General features: G+C 35.0%; 4 protein-coding genes across 6 annotated transcripts; all 4 read left to right on the top strand.

Moving 5' to 3' along the window:
• Window positions 1-436: 436 nt before the first annotated feature.
• Window positions 437-9,775, top strand: LOC132033828 (ras-related protein Rab7). Of its 2 annotated transcripts, XM_059423940.1 has the most exons (7): window positions 437-682; window positions 807-833; window positions 1,330-1,429; window positions 1,848-1,994; window positions 3,076-3,156; window positions 3,295-3,437; window positions 9,375-9,775. In XM_059423940.1, exons 1-7 carry the CDS (start codon window positions 630-632, stop codon window positions 9,436-9,438), a joined length of 615 nt encoding a protein of 204 aa, XP_059279923.1. In that variant the 5' UTR covers window positions 437-629; the 3' UTR covers window positions 9,439-9,775. The 2 variants fall into 2 exon arrangements, with proteins under 2 accessions (XP_059279923.1, XP_059279924.1); XM_059423941.1 differs by lacking the exon at window positions 807-833 and having other exon boundaries at window positions 438-682.
• A 1,480-nt stretch (window positions 9,776-11,255) lies between these two features.
• Window positions 11,256-17,376, top strand: LOC132034894 (uncharacterized; the record flags this gene model as incomplete). Its single annotated transcript, XM_059425231.1, has 9 exons — window positions 11,256-11,356; window positions 12,116-12,167; window positions 12,943-13,016; window positions 13,222-13,323; window positions 13,961-14,101; window positions 15,244-15,295; window positions 15,844-15,917; window positions 16,672-16,761; window positions 17,187-17,376. Coding segments are annotated over 9 exons (738 nt in total), but the record flags the coding sequence as incomplete, so codon positions are not given.
• A 1,793-nt stretch (window positions 17,377-19,169) lies between these two features.
• Window positions 19,170-27,616, top strand: LOC132033830 (probable ATP synthase 24 kDa subunit, mitochondrial). 2 transcript variants are annotated; one of them, XR_009408878.1, is made up of 8 exons: window positions 19,170-19,327; window positions 20,158-20,254; window positions 22,566-22,710; window positions 23,315-23,425; window positions 23,902-24,048; window positions 24,160-24,282; window positions 24,362-24,477; window positions 27,370-27,616. XR_009408878.1 is itself a non-coding variant. In XM_059423943.1 (7 exons), exons 1-7 carry the CDS (start codon window positions 19,286-19,288, stop codon window positions 24,423-24,425), a joined length of 729 nt encoding a protein of 242 aa, XP_059279926.1. In that variant the 5' UTR covers window positions 19,171-19,285; the 3' UTR covers window positions 24,426-24,704. The 2 variants fall into 2 exon arrangements, 1 of the variants encoding a protein (XP_059279926.1); XM_059423943.1 differs by lacking the exon at window positions 27,370-27,616 and having other exon boundaries at window positions 19,171-19,327; window positions 24,362-24,704.
• LOC132033831 (probable ATP synthase 24 kDa subunit, mitochondrial) lies at window positions 25,983-27,616 on the top strand (the record flags this gene model as incomplete). The annotated part of the gene is made up of 4 exons (XM_059423944.1): window positions 25,983-26,128; window positions 26,605-26,751; window positions 27,050-27,172; window positions 27,253-27,616. Coding segments are annotated over 4 exons (480 nt in total), but the record flags the coding sequence as incomplete, so codon positions are not given.
• Window positions 27,617-27,717: the final 101 nt, after the last annotated feature.

Raw genomic sequence — 27,717 nt, forward strand, 5'->3', positions numbered from 1 at the left:
CATAATTCTAAGCGGTCGTTTGGTGGGGGAACAAGTTATATCATTATAAATTATCCTGGAATTGTTATTCCACCCTCTAATAGGGATAAAAGTAACTCTACAATTCCAAAATAACTAATCATGAGATTAGTTATGTATCGTGATGTTATCCCAACTAAATATGACATAAACTCATTTCAAATTTAATCTCAAAATTAATTATTCCTTATCCTCGTACCAAACGAGCCATAAGAGTAAGTTTGGATTTCTCCCCTAATTACAAAGATGCAGAGTAATAATTACACAATATAACAACAATAACAACATACCGAGTGGAATATCACAAAGTGATGTCGGGAGAGAATAGAGTGTACGCAGATCCAAAGTTGTTTAGATAGCGCACTAAAAGCGATATAACAATAATTATACAAGGTAAACACACCCTAATGTTTTGTTTATTTGTCCAACACAACAACTAGGTGTCTGAAAAATATCGAAATTGGCGCCGCTTTTTTCTGCGCTCTCTCTTTCTCTCTCCACAACCCTCTTTCTTTCTTCTGAAAATTTGTCAACCCAGATTTGAAATCCCAAATTCCAAAAAAGGAAAGAGGGTTCATATTATTTTAATCAATTGATTTCCTTTTTTCGCCATGTCTATTCGTAGAAGAACCTTGCTTAAAGTTATCGTCCTTGGCGATAGTGGGTACGTTCTTTTTTCCCCTTTTTACAATTTGATAAAATTCTGATCCCAGGTTTGTCATTTGGCAAAAATTTGGAGCATATTGTTCTAAACTGTTAATTTAATTTATCTTTTCTTCTGTTTTCAGGGTTGGTAAAACGTCATTAATGAATCAGTATCTTTTTCTAATACATTCCTTAATTGTTGGGGTCAAGCTTAATTTTCTAAATGAATTGGGTTTTGCTTAGTATTTCAGTTTTCTATTATTAGCTTTCAGAATTTGGCTAGCTTGTTAATGGCATTGCAAATACCTATATATGTATTCTTGATTTCGGCTCTTTTGTTTAAGGTGTCTCTTTAGCAAGCAAAATTTGTCCCAAAATAAGTGTCGCCTTAGGAATTCAAGACAAAAGATAGTAATTTTTTCAAACTATACCCTTATATTAAAGAACTAGTTTTTGTTAATAGTGCTCAGTTCTCAAGAAACATATAATAAATAGGGGTGACTTAGTAAACTGTAACTTGTATTTATTGTTTTTCTTGATGGGCGTGAAATGAGCTAAAGTGACATTATTTTGGGATGGAGGTAGTATTTGTTTGATCACTGTTTATGGATGCATTATGCTTTTCTGAAAGTAGTTGTGCATGTGGGTCTTTGACGGTTTACAAAGATATGTACACAAGAAGTTCAGTCAGCAATATAAAGCTACAATTGGAGCTGATTTCGTGACGAAAGAGCTTCAAATTGACGACAGGCTTGTTACTCTCCAGGTGGGTTTCTTGTATTGCTTGTGTGAAAAAATTTCTGATGTTTGTGTGCTTGAGGGGTCGTTTAGTAGGGTGTATTAGGTAGAATAATGCTGGTTTAAATGTTAGTACAATGTTTGGTTGCAAATTTGAGTCTAGTACTATTAATACCAGTATTACTTATACACCCTATTCAGTTTCAGTACTATTCTTATACATAGTAAATCAAGGCACTAACAATACTAGTACTATTCTTATACTTATACACCCTATATAGTGTTATTTAGAAATTATGCAATGCATGTTATTTTTACAACAAACCAAACAGTCGAATGTCGATAAGAAAGAATGCCAGCATAATTTGTCTTTGAACCAAACGTCCTCAATGCATAAAAGTAGCTATTATGCATTTGCTGAATGTTCTTGTGTTCTGGTTTGGTAGATATGGGATACGGCTGGCCAAGAGAGATTTCAGAGTCTTGGAGTTGCATTCTATAGAGGGGCAGATTGCTGTGTTTTGGTCTATGATGTTAATGTAATGCGATCCTTCGATAACCTTGACAATTGGCATGAAGAATTTCTCAAACAGGTTGGGTGATTATTCTTCGTGGATTCATTTGGTTCAGTGGCTTTTCCTGTTTAGTAGCTTAGGGTATCCTGACTGCTTCAGACATTGTTAAGATTGTGTGATTAACAAGAAGGCAAACACCTCTGAGACACTTTTATTTTCCATAGTTTAATTAGGGGCTAGAACTAATTTTAGGTGCATGGTTTTGTTCTACTGGTATTGTGAAACTCACAAGCAACTTATAATCGAAAGACCAAGGAATAAAGACATACATATTTAGGAATTAAATTGGGTATTTCAGAATGTCCTAAAAGATTGTCATTTCCTTGATTAAATTGATTATCTGTTAGTAGAAATGCCCTTCATCTTCTAAACTACACGTCCTCTTTTGCTTAAGCATGGAGCAGATTTGTGAACTAATTGAAGAGAGAATGGGAAATCAGAAAGAGCATTAAATGGATATTGTTGTTATAGGTTCATCAATCAAAGTCTTGTTAGTCTGCCTAAGTTAATTGACTTCCCATAATCTTCCGTATAAGGGTGGGAACATGTAAATATGTAGTGCTTTTCTACATGAAGAATGTGCAAGTCTGAGAGATGAATGGACAAGTTTACAAGAACTAAGCCTCAATCCCAAGCAAGTTGGTGTCGGTCATATGAATTCTCATAGTCCATTTTACTCCATGTAAGCTCATCTCTGTCCTATATCTTATACACTAAAATTAAAAATAAAAATAGAAAACACTAAAAGTTCTCAATATTTTCCACTAGTTGTATAAACTTAATCCCAACTCATCGGCATTTCTCATATAGATATTTTTCCTAAATGAGCCCTGGTTTTTATTAGGTTTGATTGATAGAAGTAGATGATTCCTGCAAGTTCTTTTCTATGTAAGATCTAGGTAAGTAGAGGATTTGGGATTATGTTGTGCATCTATAAAGTTTCCACGTACAAGTCTATACATTCAAATTTAAATTTGACTACTTCTGTTGTAACTTTGCAATGTATTATCATTTCCTCATGCAAATACTGTGTTGCTGATTGTTGAATTAAGATTAGCTGTGTGATCCATGTTAACCAACATAATTTATTGAAATGCAGGCTAATCCACCAGACCCTAAAACATTTCCTTTCATATTACTGGGGAACAAGATTGATATAGATGGTGGAAATAGCCGAGTGGTAAGGCAATGGTAGTGGTATACTTTTCAAATGATGGTGCTTTTGATTGATCCTCTATGGAAGTTTCCTTTTTTTTGTTTTGATATTCTTCTCTCTCTGCAATAATTGTGATTGATTTGTCTTTTGCATGCTGAACAGGTTTCTGAGAAGAAAGCAAAGGAGTGGTGTGCTTCAAAAGGGATACCTTACTTTGAGACATCAGCAAAAGAGGATATAAATGTTGATGCTGCATTCTTGTCTATTGCAAAAACTGCTTTGGCCAATGAGCACGAGCAGGATATGTAAGTTTTTGTGAATTTTCATGAATATAAACAAATCATTGTTTGTTGTTTGTTGCTTGTATGAGATATGATGCTTACATACCTTGGAACTTAGCGGTAATAATAAAATGAGCTAACTCAAGGGATGAGAGCCCGAAGATGTTAAGGTATTTATTCTATGTGACCCCTCGAAAGTACAAGAATGTTTGCTAGCAGACTACGATGAAACCAACATTAAGGGGGTAATCAGGAGTTAAATAGTTTTCTGGAAGGGTGTGTTTGGTACCATGGAAGTCATTTTTCAGGATAACGTTTTTCATGAGAAAGTCATTTTCTGATTTTCAGTTGACAGAACATAAAAAGGGGAAAATTGACCTCCCTAACTTATGGGCGGAAGTCATTTGCTCTACTACTATCTAAGACTTTTAAACTTTATATTACCTGCTTCAACTAACACTTTGATAGTACTTTGTGGTCCGTCTCATTTGCTGTTTCCATGAAGACGTAAAATCAGGGATATATATGAAATGAATCTTCACCACTGCATAGCAATGATAATGGTCTGCAAGAAAGTCTTTTCCAGTAGACTCCAATTGTTGGTAGGACCTTAAAATCATGGAAATTAAATAGGCAAATAGCATAAACATTGCCTCGGGGAGGAATATGTGGGCAGGATAAAACTTATCAGAAAGTTTTGTATGTCGGTCTTTTGTAAACAAAATGTTTGGCAGAAAGAAGTTTTGATCTATAATCTATTGCACATATAGATGCAGAGCAAGATAGTGTTATAGCTCAGGACACTGCTTCTCTTGCCTTCTTGTCTCTGTGACTTTTTAAAAAAAAAAAAAAAATAAGGAAAGGTAATATTCATAAAGCAGTACCACGAAGGTTCCAGGGGAAGTACACGATATCAGGATTTACAATTTCCCTATTGACTCAATGAGCCCGAAATATCAAAAAATTGCAACATGTTCTTTAGAATGTTGCTTTTACACCAAAAATATAGATTTTGTAGACAGTTAAACTTTACGAAGGAAATATGTTTATTCTTCCTTGAAAGCATATGCTTTTTTTCCTCAAGCCACACAGTCTAATTTTTCAAATGATGCACATCTATCTATTGTCAACATTCTGCCCTTGCCATCATATTAGGGTCTTCCTTACATCCTGTGGTGTTACCTGCTTTACTCCAAGCAAGTTTGCGAACAAAGACCAAATCTGCCAGGTAAAGCTACAGAGCAAAAGTATATGACTGCTGCTCTCCAGGAAACTGTTGCAAAGAAACACCTGTTACATAGTGAAAGACGAGTAGGGACAGCACTGCTTGCTGTTGTCTCCATGGCTCATTCGGTGCATTTGGGACAAAAATTTGGGGAACTGTGATAGAATGGACACCTTAGTAGAAATGAGTCCCTTTAACGCTCTACTGAATGTAAGATAGGTGTGAAAGAAGACATATTTCTAATTTTGCATCCCTTGATGTGGCCTAGTGGTCAATGAAGTGGGTTGAGAACCATGAGGCCTTAGTCTCAAATCCCAGCGAAGGCAAAAACATGAGGTTATTTTATCACATATGTCTAAGCCTTCGTGTGCAGAGTTACCCGATACGTCTGGTGGGAGGTAGTAGGTACCTCGTGGAATTAGTCAAAGGGCGGGCAAGCTGGCCCCAACACCACGGTTATCAAAAAAAAAAAAAAAAAAGAAAGAGGAAATATTACTAATTATTCAGCAGAAACAGCAGGCTGGATTAATTCCTATTTGAGACCTTCACGAAATGATAGATGGAGAAAAACTTAGTTGGTGTCACGGTGCAAGGAATATTCTTGTAGTACTTGCTGAGAAGGTACTTCCTATTGGTTCTTGTGTCTGAGGTAAATCTTTTGTGTATGATGACAAGTTGTTGGATATGATAGCAATGAGTCCTATAAGATGCTTACAGAACCAGTCACATGTCAAATGCTGACTTTATGTGCAGTAATTGGTAGATCTTTGTTAGAATAACAAGTGTTACTGTAGTTGAAGAACAAAAAAGCAAGTGTTGCTGTTAGAATGTTTTGAGTAATATTTGTAAGAGTTGATTTGAAGTTGTATATATGGCTTCAGTACAACCTATGTACTGTTTTGTGTATTAATATACACATAGTTGAGTTGTAAGTTAGATAAGCAAAAGTTCCATACAGGTACTAGCTAGTTAGAATTAAGGTTTATTTGTTTGTGAAAGAATTTTGAGCTTCCAATCCAAAACCTTAAGGCAACGGTAGAGTGACCCAGGAAAATATGAGCACCTTTGGATACACTTATACAATCAATGAGGAACAAGTGTATTCTCTAACACCATCTCACATGTGCAACCCCATTCTACAGTTTACACATGGACTGAAGATTCTCTTTTGTTTTTGATTTTTTTCAATTTCTGTATTTTTAGGGAGAGGGAAGAGGCTCAACATGAGTAGGTGGAGTAGGGGGAGTCAAATTAGTGTAAAGATAGGACCTTGGGCCTAACTCAACCCTAGAAGCTAACTTTTGAGGTGAGGATTGCCCAAGTCCATATAAGGAGACCGCTAGCCCATTTCCCAACCAACGCGGGACTCCAACCCACTATAAGACTCCCTCGCATGCCCAGATCGCCAACTGGAGCGTGAACAATATAACATTGGGGGCTCAAACAGAGACGAACCTGACTCTAGTGCCATGTGAAGATGTGACCCTCAGGCCTAACACAGCCTCAGAAGCTAGCTCTTGAGGGGAGAATTGTCCATATAAGGAGATCTCTAGCCCATTTCCCAGCTAGTATGGGACTTTAACCCACTCTAACAGGCTCCACAAGCTAACATTGGGTTGGAGAAATGTTAGTGACTATGGACTGAATTTGTGAAAGAGAGAAGCATTGAGCAACTCCATGGGCTGGGTTGAGAGAAAGAAGCTCAAAGCGGCTCAATGGGCTGAGTTGAGAGAAGCACAGTGCATTACAGTAAGTAGAGAGACTATAACTGTGCAAAGGGGCTGTCCAAAATCTTGGCTTTAATACCATGTGAAAACAATCTTAGCATCCAAACCAAAAGCTTAAGTTGATGGATAGTGTGGCTCAGGCAGCATCATTAAAGCCATTGCTTTGTCACTTAAAGCAATGAAACGACGCGAAGCAAGGGTTATTGTTTCACAAGGGTTACTTGATTAAAAAAAAATTGTTTCACGAGTAAAACAATGCATTTCAGAGAAGTGTGCGTTTATGACGCGCAAAGTGATCCAAATGAGAAGTGACATGCTCTTTGAGTCTCAATTTTGGAGTTTTTTTTTTTTTTTTTGGAAACTTAGTAATTGTGTATTCATTAGCATTTGGGACATGCTGGAGACCTTCAAAAGTGTTACAGCAGGAACATAAAAAAAGGAAACAGAGATACTTACAGAGATTTTAATAAATCCACAAACTGATTTATATCTTCTAATCCTATTTCTTTACACCAAAAGTAGAAAGATACTATACAATTCCATTTGACTTTCTGAATGGAATTGGATCTATCTTCAAAACACCTCCCATAATTCTCCCTCCAAACTGTCCACCATATGCAGTGTAGGATTATCCTCCACCATTTCTTCTGACTCTTACTGCCTCCTTTCTTCATCCAACAGCTAAGCAAATCTGGAGTGTGTTCAGGCATAGTCCATTGTGTCTCTGTTATGACATTATTGGATATGAGATGCTAAAATTAGTTATTTTGATTACATTTTGGTTATGTGCTTCACTTCTCACTTTTCGCTTCATGCTCCATGGACCTTGTCCCTTGGTTTTGGTTGCGATTTTTGCTTTTAAAAACATTGAGTTCACGATACACAATCGATGAGACTGAGGGACAAGTCTATTCTCTAATATTATTGTTACATTAGGCTTGGATAGGGATAAGTGTGAGAATTAGATGGACCTCTAGCTTTAAGAAGTCTCTCATATTAGAATAAAATAGGGCTAATAGAGCGGAATGAATATAGAGGATTCACATCAGTGACACCAACTAATTTGGGATAAGGGCTTTGTTGATTGATTGACTAATATATTGTAGGACCTGTTTATAGATGTGAAAACTAAGATCATACTTATGCCATATTTTTCGAGATGTTTATGGTATATTAATTTTGCTTTAGTGCACCACTGTAAAAGGAGGATAGGATGCTTTTGCAAAGGAAGCGGTGTTTGCAAAAACAATAAACTCATAAACGTTCTTTGATGTTTTTCGAGCTTTGTCTAGTTGAATCCTACATTCCCTGAGTTAATGCCTCCAGAATCTATGCGTTTATAAACTCATTTATCCGTCCTTCCTTTCCATCTTTATGTGTAATGATCTTACATTATCTCTGTCTTGTTTATTGATCTTAGATGGGTATATGAACCTAACGCTATATATACTCAAGATATAACTTCAAAATGTAAGTAAAAAGTATGCTTCAGCAATTTTCTACTAGATGAAGGGATACACTCTTTAGCCCCATTTATTTGCAGTTCGTTAGCATTTTTTTATGTAATTTCATCACGCATTTGTTAATTTTTTTAGAACTTGTTGTCTAGATTGATCTTGGGGTGAAAGAAAGACTTGGTAATCCAAAATTTGATTTTTGAATGTTGAAATCGATTCAAATTGCTGTGAATAAATGTGTCTAAGACACTGGAGATGATTTTAAGGCAATTTGAAGTGGCAGTCTGGGTGTTCGACCAAAGTGCAAAAGAGGCCCAATACCAAGATAAATATGAGATTAGAAGTGAAGATACCAGAAACCGTTATTTGTAGTGCTTACTTAGTGATAATTCTCAGTAATCCACCTAATGCCATCAATATAGCCATTTCACAAGGGTGTGCAGATTTCAGTAATCCACCTAGTGTTGACAGCTTCACATTTGAAATGATAATAGAGCTACAAATTCCAATCAATATTGTGGGGTGAAGCATAGTTGGGTTGTAAAGGAAGTCCAAACATTCTTTCAGCGTTGGCCAATATACTATTTTCTTTCCATTTGTCTAAGCTTTAGTGGACAGAGTTACCAGATGCTTGTGGGTGGGAGGTAGCAGGTACCTTGTGGAATTAGTCGAGGTGTACGCAAGCTGACCCTGACACTACAATTATAAAAGAAAAAAAAGGAAGATCAGACATTTGATGATGAATCAAGAGAGTAGGGTCGTCAAACCTAACTTTAGTGGTGACTTTGTTAGGTGCCACGAATTTACCTGCCTAAAAATTTGATACTGATATATAGAGACGATAATGTGATATCTTAAGAGTTGATTATGCAAACTTAGCGGAGAAACTGTCTCTTCACTACAGAATTTAGGATCAGAAAGAAATGAGAGAGTAGCATCATACATCTTAATGTTTCTGTTTTCTTTAGCCTTTGTGGGAGCTGCAGGATACAGGTTTTTCAGTTTTCTCAGGGGAACTTATAAGTGGGCTATATATATTTTGGTACATGAAACAAAAGGAAAATGTTGTGGTAGCTTAAAACTCAAGTGACTCTGACGTATGGTTCATAAAGAGTTCAAGAGCTCTTAGATTTGTTGGAACATCAACTTCATCATAGGATGTTCTGCTGTGGTTACTGCTTCTTTTGTGTCAACGAAACTTTAGACATCTCAAGTAATATTTGATTATTAGGATACAATCCAGTTGATCCTGTTAGGGGTACATCTCCTAATCAGTAAGACTATCAAGTTTTTTGTTGAACCTGAAAAGGTGTTTCAAAACTGATTACTACCTCTGAAATTGTGACAGGAGTACATCAAATGGTTTTTCCGTAGTTTCCTGTACAGGTTCATAGAATAGTTGAATAACGATAACTTGATTGGTTATTGACTACAAATAATATAGTGACTGGGATTTTGTTAGCGAGATAGTGAACCTACTTACCTGATCCCTCTGCATTTCGGCAGCTAGAAGATCTGTATATACTGAAATCATCTTTGTTCTGTTTTACAGATACTTCCAGGGCATTCCGGAGGCAGTTTCAGAGACGGAGCAAAGAGGTGGTTGTGCATGCTAAGGCGGATGAAGCATTCCATCGAGTGCTATATTTAATCCGCTTGTTGCCTGATATTCCTGCGACAGTATCATTACTCTCAGGCCATAGCCATTCTTTTGTACCCACTGTATACTACTATTTGGTTTCTTCAGTGTTGTTTTGGAAAGAGAAACATCTTTTGTTATATCCAGATACTGGTGGTAGAGGAACTCAGGAGGATTCGTCTCTTAGTATTGCAGTTGGCTCTGAGAAAGATTTTACTTGTGCATCTTTTTTTCCTCGGTGGTTGGATTTTATTGTATAATCTGAAAGCTGTATTTTTCTATATCTATTTTTTAATAATGAGTTGGATTGGTAACTGCTAATGTGTTTCATTGCCATGAAATTTCAGTTACGGGAAATTATATGTTAAACCAAAAAAAACTGCTTTGCTTTCTTCATGCACAAAGCGGATGACAGCAGTATACTGTCATTTCTTTATGAAGCTCAGGTATGCAGAAGTAGCAACAGATTGTTGCCTTGCTGCGACTTGTTTCTAATGCCGATAGTGTTACTATTTCAAACACGTTTTAATCAACAGTGAAGATTGAGTAAATATTTCAAAATTCTAAAATATCCTGACTCGTTACATCAAGTCCACCTAAACGTTTGGATCGTCGTTTGGGGGGGGGTTGCAAGTGCTTGAAGCAAGTTTTTGAAACTTGTAATATTTATAGGTTTTGATTTAAGTGTTTTAATAATAATTGTCAATACGAGAGGTTTATACTAATTAAAAAATAATTCATTCCATTTAATTACAATACTAATTCAGCAAATACAATAATAAATTACAATTACAATAACAATACGATCTTGACTACTTCACTAAATTTGTCATGCCTTCTACCTCACATCAACACATGTATTGGGTAGTTTTGTCCGTCATAATTTGTTACGTTTTCTCATTCTCTTTTGTATGGTACGTTGCCATATATGCTTGTTGCCTCGTAAACGGTATGCACGTTTCCCTGCCGTTATAATAAAAAAAAATCACTTAATTTTTTTTGTCTCTATTGAAATTTGAACCTTCAACTTCATGATTGACCTTAAGCCACACTGTCATGATCCATGACTTTGTTGGTTGTCGCTCTGATTTGTGAAGGGATTAAAAAAGAGGCGAAAGAAGGTGGTGGACTGGTGGAACAAATCTAGTAAAAAAAGTAGTTAAATTTTTTAATTTTGTCACGTGTGGAACAGTGACAACCCAGGTGCTAATTTAAAAATCTAATTAGAATCAACTAATATTTCATGTGTGAATAAAGGCATAGAGCTCATTTGGTAACACATGCATTTAATTCCAATTAGTAAGGAAGAGTCAACTTGGATAATCTCCTATAGTTTAAAGGTAAATTTAAACATTTTTCTTAAATAGACCAATTACTATCTCCACGTATAACTTATATTTGAAAGATCAACATTGAAACGATTACTTTCTCCACATGTATAAAACCACACGACAAACACACATGCGCTACTACATTATAATAATAATAATAATCTAACAAAACCATATTTACCAATTTTTTCAACAAAGACTACGTTATCAAGAAAGATGAACAAGAAACAAAGTTGTTATCATTATGACTACAAATACAAAGAAATTTTGAAGTAGAGACAGTGACACACAAAAAACTGAGTGGACGTGGAGCAATGGCCTTCTCACATTTCCCTCCTATTTCAACACGCTTCCTTTCTCTTTATTACTTTGTTGTTCTTTTCAAAAACTCGAACAGAGTACAAAAATGGCAGCATCAATTTAATAAATTTGTAAAAAAGTATTAGCAATTGAATAATAAACGTTAAAGACTCTGTTCGCCGTGTTGGGATGTTTGGTTTCAGCCTCAGTAATATACACTATCGCTACTGATGGCCTCCCTTTCCGCATTGAACTCCTCACCCCGTACTTTTCCATTTCTCTCTGTTTTCTTACTATTTCTACTTTGGATTTCAATTATTAGTGCTTTCTATATTTGGATAAATGGGGTTTGAATGTTTTCAGTACAGAGAGTTGTAGACTTTGTTGAATTATGGAAGCATCCTATCTAAAAGTTTAAACTATTCGGAGAGAGAGAAGGATCACTTTTTAATTATCTAAAAATTAGCTCCTCCTCGCTCCAATTCTAAGTTGTCTTAACGATCATGCGCAAGAAGTTTTTAAAAAAAATAAATAATTTTTTAAACTTTTGACTGTTCATCTTTTGTAACTATAAATCAAAATAATTAACAAATTAAGATGTGTGTTGTCTTTTTAAGTTTGTGGTCTTAGACTTGCCAGGAATGTCTTGAAAAATTTAAAAATTTACTAAATATGTTAATACGATATAGAATATTGAGTTTTGGATTGAAAAATATAATTATAGTTTTTTTGGTGCATTAAAAAGCGGAAAGTAAACTGGGACGGAGGGATTATGTCATAATACTCTTTCTTTCTGTCTGCTCTGTTACTATGTTAAATTATGTGTGCACCTTAACTAAGATTTCAAGCTGTTAGAAACTGAGAAACTTTTTGTTAGTTAATTATGTCTGAATAGACTTCGGTTATAGTAGCCATTTTTATGAGAACCGTCAAGAGAAAAGAACTACATTGTCATTGAGAATTAAACAGTTTAGTTGCATCTGTTTTCTGAACAAACTGAAATGGGTGGCGTGAATCTTGCAGATGGATGGCAGCACTACTGATAGATTTCTACATCCACATTCTTGCTATAGGGGTATGACATGATTAATCTCGAGCTTCTGAATGCTTCATATACCTTTGCTCTGAATTCGATTGCATTTTATTTGCTACAGTTTCACTAGCATTGGTAAGGAGAACATGCTTGTATTTGCTTATAGACCAGCAAGGCCTTAAAACTCAACTAGTCTAAGTTAGTGTTAATAGAACATGATCTGAAGTAACTAAATGTAATGTGGAAAATGGATGAATTTAACACCACTAGAGTGAAGGTTTTCACGTTTTATCCGCAGCCTTAGGCTGAGAAGTGAATGCATGAACTTCAATATGGGAAAAGGATCAACGTTAGCATCACAAGAGTGCAGGTTTCGATATATTTTGTCAATTGCCTTCAGCTGAGAACTGAAAGTTTCTTTTACATTTCATTACGAGTCTCAGATATTTGTGCCAATACTGTAGTAAAACTTGCACCGTGCAGTCTGCATTTTGGTCCATAGCTTAGACTGAGATTTGAAATTTTCTTTTGCACTTCATTGGGAGCATTTGTGCTAATACTCCTGTAGAATCTCATCCTGCCGTTTAAGCAGAACATTGAGTAGGAAAATATCTAACGCTGTAATTGCATCTTGTCCCTTCATTTTTTTTTTTTTTTGGTTGAGGTGTATATTTTAGGTCCTTTTGTTCTCAACTGCTTTGTCTACAGTCTTGTGAATCCAAGACATTGACGGAAATGCATCACATATTGTTACGTTTCTCTGCTCTTATCTCCAAAAGCAACGCTCTCATGTTTTGGTATTGTGTTATCATGTCAGTCGTGGGTTGCCTACAAGGAATCCAACTGGACTACATCAATACTTTGGGGGGTCTTGCTATTATGTTTAGGAAGGTATGCCACTCTTATTCCTGTATATAAAACAACTTTACCGGCGATGACTATCTTCCTTTTCAGTTTGTATTATCCATGTATGGCATCAGAAGCCATGCTCTCATTGCCCTTCACAGTGTTCAATCAATATCATGCATAAATGTTATGTCAGTTTGATACTACATATACAGGGATGGTGATGACCTTTTCTTTACCCCATTCACAGCATTACTACATGTGGCTACATTGTATTGCAATTGCTGAAGCTTTCAACTCAGGAATCTTTACAGGATCCAATTTACTTTGTCCTATTACGACGCCAGAAAAAGTGAGTAGATCTTTGAGCAAAGTTCTTTTCTTCTTCATACTTTCTGCTTTTTTTCTCTCTATTTGGAAACCAGAAAAAAAAAAAAAAAAAAAGAAGAAGAAAAAAGAAGAGAGAGAGTTTCAATTGGGAAGTGATCTTTAGTTCATATATTTTCATGTATACATTTCCAATTGTTTGAGGATACTTGTAAAACTGAAATAACATGCACAAGTTTGGTGTTTAGTTGGAGAATACGTGCAAGTGTAATAAATAATTGTTCAAGAGATAAGCATTGTTTTTGCTTCGGTTTCATATCATGCCTATAACTTCATTCTGAGTAGGCATGCGGTTCAATATAAGTGTCCACTTAGCCTTTTTCACACCCCTTAAAAAAATACTAACTCCTGGAAAAAAATAGGTATTTTGAGTACATTACCCTTAATTAATAAGACTCCTGCTTATTTATTGTCTTGAGTAAATAGGAACAAATCCAGAAAAATAAAATTAATCCCATCTTGATTTTGTAAGTGGACACTTGTTTGAACCAAAATAGAACGACTAAGTGGACAGTTATTTTGAACCGGAGGGAGTATTTGTGTTTGATTCTTTCTGAAAATGACCTTAACTTACAATGATCTGATGGAATTCTGTAATTTAGGACTGAAACAGAACAAAAGAGGAGGTGTTCTAATTTAACCGCAAGAATTCTCTCTCTTGCTTTGAGCTGTCTGATGCTGGGGACGTTGATTTACACCATTGTAACTGATGGTTCTCCATTTCGCAAAGATATTTTCACTCCGTAAGTTATTTGTTTATTTATATTTTCTACTTATGATCAAATAACTTCAACTTTGACTAAATTCTTTCCCGGTCAAATGGAAACCATGGAACAGATTTAGAGAATATTAGCAGTGACGGAGGACTTTGTCTGTGCTTAAAAGTTTTGTTAGTTTTCCTTGTTTGTGCTAATAGTTAGATCTCCTTTCTACTACTTTCCAAATTGATGCACTTTTAGGGAAGTGGCATAAAACTCTCTTAGCCAGAAGTCTTTGTGCTACTCTCAAGGAAAACGCCCTTTTAATTTATTCAATGTCTTCTATGCTTTTCAATACCATATATCTTTAGGAAGTATTTATGTCTTTCCCAGGATGGGATTCCTAATTGAGAGAATATCTATGTTACTGTGATTCTGAGGTTGGGATAAGGTTACCGACGATGACTTGCACCTCTCAAAAAGTATACATTGTTCCGATAATTTTGATCCCATACTTATGTTGCATGACCAAGGACTGTCGATGATATCTTACCTCATACTATCATTTGATCTTTAATTATTTGTTACTATATGAACTTAAATATCAAAACATTTGACTAGACTGATTTATGTTAGCTTTATAACTTTTTCCGGTGTAACATGATACTACCTTCAGTATGACATATGTCAGATAATATGGTATATATGGAATTTCAAACTCTAGAACAACAACATACCTAGTGTAATCCGGCAAGTAGGGTCTGGGGAAGGAATTTTAAACTCTATAATAGGAAAATACGCACACTTTGATACTAAATTTCAATCAGAATTTTTGTATTAATTATGCTCTTCTTGCTTTGTAAAATCTAACCAATGAAATACTTTTGAAATGAGCTCTTCCACTACATGGATTCACTATGTTCAGGGCATTCAGGAAAACAGTATCAGCATTTCCTATCTCCATGCTGATTGATGTCATGCATCCCTAGAAAATTGATTTCTTGTTTGTCCAAAGAGCTGCGATCCATCATTTGCAAATTTGTTTGGAAGTGTTTTTCTGGAAAGAAAACTTCATGAGTTTGTGATGAAGTGATACATGTGTATTCCCATACAGCAGCCGAATATAAACTTGTGCTTTGTATAAATCTTTCTTTAACATGCAATTTAAGAAGTCAATATCTGTGCAGGTGGCTGTCAGCAACAGTTATTGATTTCTATGTCAATGTTGTGGCTCTCTCGGTAAGTTTTTCAATGTTTAGCTACCTTTGCTTTTAATCTCACTGGTATTTGAAGATTTCTCCTGCCTGTAGCTTGATAAGGAAGTTCAAAGTTTGTGAAATATGATACTATGTATGGCTAGGCTAGGGCATGCAGTAACATGCCATATGCTTGTGTAATACTCCCTCCGTTTCAATTTATGTGACACTCTTTCCTTTTTAGTTAGTCCCAAAAAGAATGCCACCTTTTAGTTAGTCCCAAAAAGAATGCCACCTTTCTACATCTAGTAACAATTTATTTTTAAATACTCATTTATCCTTAATGAGATGATCTATATTCTATAGCCACACAAATATCTATTTTTTTTATACCACTAGTTTCAAAAGTCTTCCTTTATTTCTCAAACTCCGTGCCCAGTCAAACACCTTCACATAAATTGGGACGGAGGGAGTAACAACTACAACGGTTTCTAATCTTAGGCTAGGACCAGTTTCCGCATTATGTGTCAAAATCATTAGTTAGGGCTGTTCTTGTGACAGTTGATCTTATATGGTACACTGCTTTACCAGGTCTGGGTTGCATATAAGGAATCAAGTTGGCTAAGTGCAGCTTTCTGGATAATACTAATAATTTGTTTTGGCAGGTAAGTTTTTGCTGTTGAATTTATATTAACATAACTCATAAATGGCATCAGTTTGTAGTTAGCTTCATTGATATGCCATCTTAGTTGTTACTCTATGGGTGAAAGCAAGAGATGAAGTCTCATTCATATGTAGTTGAATGAGCAGGAGTTCTTGTATATGTGTTTGCATGCCTTTATATGTTTCTGAATGAGAAGGGTTCAGTGATATTGTTGGAATAACTTAATAAGATCTTGCTTGTCAGACAAGAACTTTAAAATTCCAGCTTTGCCTCTTGCAACGACTGCATAAATTAGGTATTATGCAATTATTTCCCACTTTGTCGAGTCAAGCTTTAAGTTTCTAGAGTTTTTCTGAAGCATGAATATTATATATTCCACCAGTAGTAACCATGTTTCAATCGAGTTAGTAGTATTTTCTGAGAGACTTATTTAGTACTAGTCTCCTAATTGCACTCTGAGCCTGCATATAATATCTTACAGATAGGATTCAAAATTATTAGATTTTCATTTATGTTTGTCAGCATGCACTAATTGCTTGCAAAGAGCTTCACTTTCTTCATGTCATCTTGAAATGTCTCTTTCACCTAAACAAAGAAAAGAAGATAGAATTTTTTTTTTTTTTGTCCGTGCAGGCAATTTTCTGGTCCCTATAAAACCGATGGCACTTTTTGGCTACATTTATATAATAATATGTAAACATCCTGTTTTTGGACTATAATTATATCTGATTCATGCTTTATGTTGATTTCCTCAGCATCAGCACATGTGCCTATATTGCTCTACAGCTTTTCAGTCTCTCATCTCAAGATCCCGTCTACCTTGTTCTTTTCAGCAGTCGCAGCAGGCAAGTTTGTGCACCATCTGTTTAAGCGTGTTCTCCTTGTTGTGACATCAATATTGTGTTCATCCCTGTTAATTCTGCAGTTACAACAATCATGCTTGTAGTATTGCATTTTGAGTAAAAATTCCTCCTTGACATCATTGTTCTAGTCGAAGTTAAACCATATTTAGAATTTCCTTTCATTAGTGCAAGTGATTGAAACAATTTCAAGGTTTGTAAATAGAACTAGGAGCTCCAGAATATAGAGTTTCTCTTTTGTCCTTGGATTTTTCAATATTTGTACAATCTAATAAGTAGTAATTTTTCATTGCTTCTTAACAATTTCGCACACATCAGAATGCATTTTTAAAAATTTCTTTGTATTAAAAGTCTGTTTTCTTTTTCCACCTTAGTAGACACTCACCTTGTGTTTTAATTTTTCTTATTAGGGCAGAAAGAGGGTATGAAGGAATGTCTGAAACAGGGAACGTTTATGGCTGATTTGGTTTGAATTGATAATTGGACTCTTTCATCATTTTCTTTAACAAAATACGTAAAATAATAAACTTCTGATGTACATATATTTGTGTGGAAGGACAAAATCTTTTCTGTGATAATTATTTTACTGTCTTTTGTGGACTTTTTTATTATATCTTAAGCTAAATGTATCCACATTCATAAAAGTCATGTCATCTTGTATATTTCATACACAAAGAACATAATAAAAAGGAACTTGCTATATCTTAGCAAAATGTATCCCCATGCATAAAATTCATGTCATCTTGTATATTTCATACAGAGAGAACAATAAAAAGGAACTAGAATTTTTTCACTGTAAAGAGAGGTTTTATAGGATCGCATCATCTGGAATATGACGCATGAAGGAAATTTAGTGTAGTTGCACATTGGTAGTTAAAAAGATTTTAAGGCTACAAAATACCTTTAACAAAGTGTAAGTCTTTTGGGGAAGCATATATAACAATATTCTATTTTGTAATTGGTTGAGCAACAAATATATGCATTTCTGAGTGAGAAGCTTTATGGCTGATTGGGTTTGATTTGATTTGATTCTTATTAAAAAAAATGTGATTCTAACAATGTCATGATAACAAAAATACCTTTTTTTTTTTGCTCAAATAAAGATTTGTAAAACTAGAATGCATATATTAATTGACTGACCCTTGCAATGCCATTTAACTAATGACTTGATTGAAAAAAGGGAAATTGAAAAAAAACGACCTTAGCTATTGTACTATACTAATGGTAGTTCCTGAGATTGATATTGTCTCAATTAGCAATAATTATTGTGTAAACTATTGTTTTTTGGGAGCATTATTCATCCATCGTATAAAGTGTTAATTTCAAACACATAGGTTGCGTATACTATGACGTACAATATTAATCAACTAAAATGAAAATCACATTGACAATATATCAGTTAGGGATTTTTTCGTTGGTGAACAAGTTATATCGGAATATAAATTTGGAACAGGAATATTTGATTAATAATAACAAAATTATGTAGTGGATATACTTTTATTGATAAATGTTTGGTTCATTGTACTAAAAATGAAATATATAGGGTATTAAATTTTTTTATTTGGTCTAAACTAGATAAACTGAATTAATTTTTATTTCCAGTGTGATTTTGACTTTTTTTAAAAGATTTTGGGAGAAGGCAAAACTATGTCATTTTGTGATTTATCATGAGATTAACAATTTCAGAATTATTATCTCACATAATGTATGGAATAAAAACAATATCGTAATTGTGGTATAAGCAATCCCCATTATTTCTAATTCCAAATTCAATTATTCTACAAAAAAAAAAAAAAAAAAAAGGAGGATACTGTTAGTCCTAAGATTACTATCCCTCATTTTACCAACCAAACAATCCCTCAGGCGACAAAAACTAGTACTACTTGTAAATACGAGGAAATTAGTTAAAAGGGGTCTTTACAAAAATGAATAGTGGTATATGACCCTCAGTATGCATGGGTGATTCTGACATAATACATAGGCAATCTGTTATATTTTGTAGAGGGTCATTCAATCAAAATACTATTTCCTCTGTCCCAATATATATGATACACTTTCCTCTTTAGTTTGTCCAAAAAAGAATGATACATTTCCTTTATTTGGAAACAATTTAACTTTAAACTTTACTTTTTACGCTTAACAAAAAAATATCTTTGGCTTGTTTTAGACCACACGACTCAGAGTCTTCCTTTTTTTCCCTTAAATTCCGTATCCAGTCAAACTATATCACAGAGGGAGTAGCAAAGCTCAAAAGTGAAAGGATTCAAAAGTTGGGGGCGCAAATGTGAAAGAAAGACAAAAGTATCGTGGTGGAAAAGAAGAGTTCCATAAAAAACGCAGTCCGAATCGCCAATACGACGTCGTAGGATACCTTCGAAGCCTGAAATGAAGCAGCAGTTACTAGGTCAATATCATCAATAAGCCACCCCCAACACAGAGAGTGCTTTCCCCCAATAGGTGAACCAACACTTCACTTGAATATCAACTCAGACCCCTAAATTCATCATCAATGGCACTTGCTTCTCGCTTACTCTCCAGATCCACTCGCCAGGTAATTTCAAAATCCTTGTACAAATCCATCTAATCTTTTGTTTTGTTTTTTTTTTTTTTGCGGAAAATGTTTATGTTTGATGATTTCTTTGATCTGATTGCGGTTTTTTTTTTTTTTTTTGACCTTTTTGTTGTGCTTGTAAGCGCGGGGTTGTATTGTGTAATAAGTTGATTTGATGTTTTGGATGCTACTTGGACTGAATTTAGTTTGATTTAAGAGAGATGCATTTGGCACATAAAATGTAATCGGTTTTATATAATTGCGGTTTCTTATTGGTGTGTGAAAGCCTCTTGAGTTTAGGATTAGGTACATTTTAGGTTTTATTGGGATTGTATTGCTTGCTTTAGATTGACGCATGATTGATTGATTGACTGATCCCGTTTTAAAAGAAATTTTCTTTTGAAGATTTGTTCTTAACGGTTTTTCGTTACTGAATGTAGTTGGTTGGTTTCCAATTGCTATCTTTTTTGCTTTTGGGGAATAACTTTGGCCCTGAGATTTTCTATGTTTCTGATTTTCCTCTTGCCGTGTTTTTCTTGGGTGAAGATTCTTTCTGTCAATTGTCACTCGGGAGTTGAATTTAATGTTCCTTCTATTGCCAACTTATGTTGTTTCATTGAAGGAGAAAAATGTTGCTGCTCTGTGGTTCATTTAACTTTTGAGTAATTTAGGCTACACTGTCTTTGCCACTCTTTTTGAGCTGTTGGGATGTATCTAGGTGTGAAACAGAATTATGCGGTAAAATTTGGGATGTATATGTGATTGGATATGCTGGTGCTATATGTACCTGGTCGAGATGTCTACTCCTATTAATAACATTGGTTTTGCAGTTATGCGCTGGTCAGGTTGTTCTTCGACCCGAGCATGCAGTTGCAGTTCGTTCCTTTGCCAAAGACGCTGCAGCTCCCACTGCACTGAAGGGAGATCGTAAGTATTTCAGGATATTCTTAACTGATACTTGCTTGCTTAAAAAAAAAAAAATCTTTACTGAAATTTCATGACTGTGTTTCTGTTTGCCGGCTTAATTTCTTTTTCATTTTTCTTTCACAAAAGGTGTTGTAACACTCCAAGGCTTCTTTTCTCAGCAAACCACTTTCTGTTTTTCATTTATCTTGTCTGTGTATCAGAACATCTGTACAATCAACTTTGAAGAAATCAGCTTAAATTTATTCTCTGCTTTCTCCTTATGCGTTAATTATGTTATTTTCTTTTGTGTAACTTCAATACTTAACCTACATTTAATAGCATAAACAAGACTAAAATAAATGAGGGAAGTATGGCTGAGGAATACCATCATGACATGCTTCTGAAGAATGCTTTGGGCTTTTAAATTCCTTTTACCTTGGAACTTGTTAAGTATGCCTATGCGTGTGTGTGCTATGTATGGATATTGCCTTTTCTCTATGAAGTTCTGAATGGATGTTTCTGCTTTCTGAGTGGGTACTGTAGCCAACACCATCCATTTGCTGCATAAAAGTGTCCTTTACTTTTTCTAATATGCTTCCTGCTTTTCCTCATTATTAATTGTATGTGAGCCATTGCATCTGGTGAATCCTTTGTATTTTAATAAAGTAGTTTAACACTAAGGCGCTTTATGCTCTAGATCGGTGATGCAGACCCAGTTGACATATGCTTTACTGTTTAATGACTTCACAGGAAGGTACAAGATAGTAACCTTTAGTTTAGGGTGAACTAAGGTGGGATAATCTACTCATAAAAAACTCCGATACTGGTGTTTGCAAGACAAATATAGAGCTCGAGTTCGGTCCTGGTACCTAATAGCCTGTTTGGCCAAGCTTCTAATCTGCTTATTTTGAAAAGTGCTTTTTATCAAAAGTTCTTTTCAAAAAAGTACTTTTGGTAAGAAGCAGTTTGTGTTTGGGCAATCAATTTAAAAGGCACTTTTCTGCAGCAATTTGTGTTTGGCCAAGCTTTTAAAGAAGTGCTTTTAAATGTCAAATTATGAATAAGGGCATGGGTAGATATACTTAATAATTAATAGTATTATTAAGTAGATAAATAATTTAAATATTTATTATGAAAGACTATATGATTAAGCTTTCATTTTATTTAAGTAAAATATGAAAATCGTAAAGCTTTTGTTTACCAATAAACTATAATCTGAAAAGAAAAGCTATTGGTTTACCAATTACTAAAATCTGAGGAAATATATAATTAACTAAAATTAGTTAAAGCCTTTTGTTTACCAAAATATAGTAGGAGATAGAAATAAACAAAGAAAAGAAGAGCAGATAAACCAACACTCAAAGGAGATAGAAGAATGAAGATGTAGGGGTATTTAGAATAACGATATTATACCATACAATGTGTAACAACGATCCAAATTAAAAAAATTAAGAAATTGGAAAAAACACAAAGCACAAAAAACCTTTATATGCAGAATAAATAAAAAAGAACATATTGAAGAAATCATACCTTTTGAAAAATAAGTTGCTGGTCACGTTCAAGGCTTGGTTGAAGGGGATATTGCCATCGAACTATTGTGTAACGAATAAGCTGTAGAATATCATATTTATTACTCGTTTTTATTAAGTAGGGTTATTATGGCATATAACTTCTTTTACTAAGGGTATTATTGCCAGGACAAAAATTTAAAACTACTTCTGCTTTTGGGGAAAAGCTATTTTTTTTAGCTTCTGAAAAACTGCTTCTGCTACTCCCCAAAAGTACTTATTTTTCTCCAAAAGCTTGGCCAAACACCTTTTTTTTTTTTTTTTTTTTTTTAAAAAGCACTTATTGGAAAAAATAAGTCCTTTTGGGGAAAAATAAGCTTGGCCAAACAGGCTATAAGTCACTTCTCTCCACTGGAGTGTATGCTTTCAGATAACTTTTCTTGAACCTTATTTGTGCTAATGTTTGGTGTTCTAGAGGGTGAGTTACAAGTATTTCATAGTGACACTTCTCTTTGTTTTCCGACTAACTAGGGCAGTCTTTTTTTTTTTTTTTTTTGAGAAAGGACTGGACTAACTAGAGCAATCTTGTGCCAGAAAATCCCAAATAGGTTAGTGTCTTAGAAGTGCTATAAGGTTTTTCTTGTTAGGCCTTGATCAAAAGCGTCCTCTTAGAGTCTTGTCACTAACCTAATTTTTCTGTCTGTCTTGCTAATATTATATTGGATTTATTCTGGCCTTTGAATTTGCCTTGTACTATTACAATCTGCTTTGAATCTGTGTACTGTTGCATTGCTGTGACACTGACTTTTTGTGTGGATATGAAGAGGTGTTGAAGGACATCTTTTATGAGGTTAAGAACAAGCTTGAGACAGCAATTGGTGTCCTACGAAAGGAGAAGATCACCATAGATCCTGAAGATACTGCTGCTGTATCTGAGTATGCAAAAGTGATGAAGTCTGTAAGACAAAAGTAAGATATCTAACTTCTTATGAAGTTCTTTTTAGTTTGTAAATACCAGAGAAACAGTTCAACTTATGGTGGCTGACCTAAATTCTGATAGCACGTGGTTCAGAATTCAGAAACCTTTAGGATGCTATTACTTCTTGTTCCCTCTATATATCTTCCTTCCCCACCGCCCCCGACTCTTAAAGATTCTGACTCACCTACAAGCATATAAAACATACTATTGAGCTATGCATTTTAAAGTCTAGCTTATCCTAAATTTAGTTCCGATTAGTACCATACATGTGCTTTGCCATTGCATCAAGATGCTTGCTGGAGAAGGACCATATATAATCTGTACAGTTTAACTATCTGTCCTAAATACTCTCAAAATAGGTCCGTCCTTATTTATTTTGTTTTGCATCCCGACAATCGCTTTTTACATTGAACCATTTTACTCCTTTAGTTCATTAAGAATCACAGGTTCACGCCTGGAGGTAGAAATCTCTCGTTTTAGTTGCATGGCCAAACTGTACATAGTTTTATTTATCGGCATGCATGCTGTATTATTTGATTAGCTCCGTAAATTCTTATGATCAATTAATAATGTTATATTTTCCCATGTTTGCAGGGCTAATCTCATGTCAGAGTCTCAAATTATTAAGTTCAATATTGAAGTAGAAACACATGAAATTCCAGATGCTCGCTCATATTTGCAGAAACTGAAGGAGATGCGTGTCAAGTATGCATTTTCATGCCTATGTTTTACCTGTCTGTTAGAATATTTCACGAGTTATGCGGGTTATCATGCAACATAACTCATGAAGCATTTTTTTGGTATTTATATAAATTATAGGTGGTATGCTTCCTTATTAATAGTAAAGTCATAAATAAGGTGGCATGCTTTTAGTATCTTTCATACAATTGATTGATTTTCACTGATCCTTTTGTATCCTACAATGAGTGCTGAAATGTGAACTTGATTCCTAATGTTGAAATTTTAGTAACTTCAGTAATGGGCTTGAGGACAGAGAGTGGATACGTGCTTCAATTTCATTAACTGCTTTCTCAACTTACCAGTTATTATTGCTTTAATGCATAGTTCTTTTTTTCCTCTCTTGTTTCATGCTTCATAGACAGGCATTTTATCTGTCCTTTAGGCACAAGGTGTATAAGCATTTCAATACTCCCCTTTCTTTTTCATCTTTATTTGGGCAGGAGGGGCCTTATTGATGCGCAAGGCATAGAGGATTTGCAGATGGCAGCTTTGGATAAGGTTGAGAAAGAAATCAAAAAGCCACTAATGAGGAACGACAAAAAGGGAATAGCTCTTCTTACAGCTGAGTTTGATAAGATCAACCAGAAGTAAGCTTCCTTATGCAGACTTTAATTGATTCTATTTGCAAGTGCGTCAATTTTTGATTCGGAGTTTAAGTAGGTAGTTGATCCTCACTATTGTCTTTGAATTTGTGTTAGGCTTGGCATTCGTAAAGAAGATCTGCCCAAATATGAAGAACAGTTGGAGCTTAAGATTGCGAAGGCACAATTAGAAGAACTGAAAAAGGATGCTCTTGAAGCAATGGAAACTCAGAAGAAGAGGTAAATATGGGGCTTTGCTTGTTTATTCTCTTAGACCACATGGATGCGGATTTTTAATTTGAATCATCTGTACTTGCAGGGAGGAGTTCAAGGATGAGGAGATGCCCAGTGTGAAGTCTCTGGACATCAGAAACTTCATTTAAAAAATGAAATTTGCTTCAAGGCTTATTTTCCTTTTGCACCTTGTTGATCTCCTGCAACCCTTGAACATAAATTTACTATCCCTAGAAGTGTAGTTGTACCAGACATCCAAGAGGCTGCCTTCTGAATAATAAGAGGTCTGACCAAGAAATTAGCTTTTGTATGCTTTTGGGGCCTGAGTATCTCTCTGCCCCTCATTTGTAACTGATCTTGGTCAGTTGTTTTTTGCACTCTATACTTGATTTCAATGAAAGAGAACTAAGATGCGTGATTGTATCAAATATTTCAATTTCGATGCTTTTGCGAGGGCTTTACTGATCTTCTGTTCATTGTCATTGCTGGAATCTTTTTTTTTGCTGCAACAGTTTTTTGTCTTCTTGAAATCATCTGGTATGCATTCAGGCAATTCAATTAACTGGAATGTTTAGTTGAGATTGTTGTGGATTGAAACGTTATAGTATGATTGAAGACCAGAGATTTGGACAGGCGATTTCGTTTTCTTTTCTCCTTTATTTCCCCTCCTTATTGGCATCTTTGATTTTTATTTTTTTTAATTTTATAACAAGTCGGGGGCTAAATCATGCTAAAATCTTAAATAGTTGAAGGCGTCCTTGGTCCAGGATAAATACCGCACTCACCACTAGCAGTAACAGTAGGTCCAATAAACAAATTCTTCCAAATTGTATTTCACAATAGTTTTATAACTGAGAGCTTAAAACTTGAAAAAAGTTACATTGATCTCTGAAACACCAAAAACTGAAAACTAGCTGGTATTAAACTTGCATGTATTGCGCGTGAAGCATAAAATAAGATGCCAGGTCAGACATTAATCTGAAAAAATTTCACCCTCCTGAGTTCACTATACCGGTTGACACCTTACGTGAAGTACGTGAGGGATGTTGTTCCACATTTGGAGGACAGAGAGAATTTATTGGCTTTATATAAACAGACACTTCTACACTAACTTAAAAGAGTCCGAAAGAACGCAAAGATATCTAACTTCTTATGAAGTTCTTTTTTAGTTTGTAAATAGTAAATACCAGAGAAACAGTTCAACACATGTTGGCTGACCTAAATTCTGATAGCACGTGGTTCAGAATTCAGAAACCTTTAGGATGCTATTACTTCTTGTTCCTTCTATATATCTTCCTTCCCCACCGCCCCCGACTCTTAAAGATTCTGACTCACCTACAAGCATATAAAACAAACTATTGAGCTATGTTAAAGTCCAGCTTATCTTAAATTTAGTTCCGATTAGTACCATACATGTGCTTTGCCATTACATCAAGATGCTTGCTGGAGAAGGACCATATATAATCTGTACAATTTAACTATCTGTCCTAAGTACCGTCAAAATAGGTCCGTCCTTATTTATTTTGTTTTGCATCCCAACAATCGCCATTTACATTGAACCATTTTACTCCTTTAGTTCATTAAGAATCACAGGTTCACGCCTGGAGGTAGAAATCTCTCGTTTTAGTTGCATGGCCAAACTGTACATGGTTTTATTTATCGACATGCATGCTGTATTATTTGATTAGCTCTGTAAATTCTTATGATCAATTAATAATGTTATATTTTCCCATGTTTGCAGGGCTAATCTCATGTCAGAGTCTCAAATTATTAAGTTCAATATTGAAGTAGAAACACATGAAATTCCAGATGCTCGCTCATATTTGCAGAAACTGAAGGAGATGCGTGTCAAGTATGCATTTTCATGCCTACGTTTGGCCTGTCTGTTAGAATATTTCATGAGTTATGCGAATTATCATGCAACATAACTCATGCAGCATGTTTTTGGTAGTTATATAAATTATAGGTGGCATGCTTCCTTATTAATAGTAAAGAAATAAATAAGGTGGTATGCTTTTAGTATCTTTCATACAATTGATTGATTTTCACTGATCCTTTCGTATCCTACAATGAGTGCTGAAATGTGAACTTGATTCCTAGTGTTGAAATTTTATTAACTTCAGTAATGGGCTTGAGGACAGAGTGGATACGTGCTTCAATTTCATTAACCTGCTTTTTCATCTTACCAGTTATTATTGCTTTATTGCATAGTTCTTTTTTTTCCTCTCTTGTTTCATGCCTCATAGACAGCCATTTTATCTGTCCTTTAGGCACAAGGTGTATCAGCATTTCAATACTCCCCTTTCTTTTTTATCTTTATTTGGGCAGGAGGGGCCTTATTGATGCGCAAGGCATAGAGGATTTGCAGATGGCAGCTTTGGATAAGGTTGAGAGAGAAATCAAAAAGCCACTAATGAGGAATGACAAAAAGGGAATAGCTCTTCTTACAGCTGAGTTCGATAAGATCAACCAGAAGTAAGCTTCCTTATGAAGAATTTAATTAATTCTATTTGCAAGTGCTTCAAATTTTGATTATCTACAAACTTTCGATTAGCTGTTGGTTGCTCGTTATGTAGATGATTGAAACCAGCATCCTAACAATATTACTCTAGCCATTTGTTGGCTTGACTTATTGAATTATTTTGGTTTTGCCCTGACCAAAAACTGTGGCCCACATCCATGTTGTAGCATGATTCATTGTGATTCAGAATATATATGATTCGGAGTCTAAATTGGTAGTTGATCCTCACTATTGTCTTTGAATTTGTGTTAGGCTTGGCATTCGTAAAGAAGATCTGCCCAAATACGAAGAACAGTTGGAGCTTAAGGTTGCGAAGGGACAATTAGAAGAACTGAAAAAGGATGCTCTTGAAGCAATGGAAACTCAGAAGAAGAGGTAAATATCGGGCTTTGCTTGTTCATTCTCTTAAGACCGCATGGGTGCAAATTTTTAATTTGGATCGTTTGTACTTGCAGGGAGGAGTTTAAGGATGAGGAGATGCCCAGTGTGAAGTCTCTGGACATCAGAAACTTCATTTAAAACATGAAATTTGTTTCGAGGCTTATTTTCCTTTTGCGCCTTGTTGATCTCCTTGCTACCCTTGAACATAAATTTTACTATCCCTAGAAGTGTAGTTGTATCAGACATCCAAGAGGCTGCCTTCTGAATAATAAGAGGTCTGACCAAGAAATTAGCTTTTGTATGCTTTTGGGGCCTGAGTATATCTTTGCTCCTCATTTGTAACTGATCTTGGTCAGTTGTTTTTTGCACTCTGTACTCGATTTTAATGAAAGAGAACTAAGATGCGTGATTGTATTAAATTTTCAATTTCGATGCTTTTGTGATGGCTTTACTGATCTGCTCATTGACATTGCTGGAATCTTTTTTGGGAAAGCTATGCAAACTGCCCATCACATGCAAAGTATTTACCCTATTCTGCC

This window comes from Lycium ferocissimum, chromosome 10 (assembly GCF_029784015.1).
Source record: "Lycium ferocissimum isolate CSIRO_LF1 chromosome 10, AGI_CSIRO_Lferr_CH_V1, whole genome shotgun sequence".
Taxonomy (NCBI): domain Eukaryota; kingdom Viridiplantae; phylum Streptophyta; class Magnoliopsida; order Solanales; family Solanaceae; genus Lycium; species Lycium ferocissimum.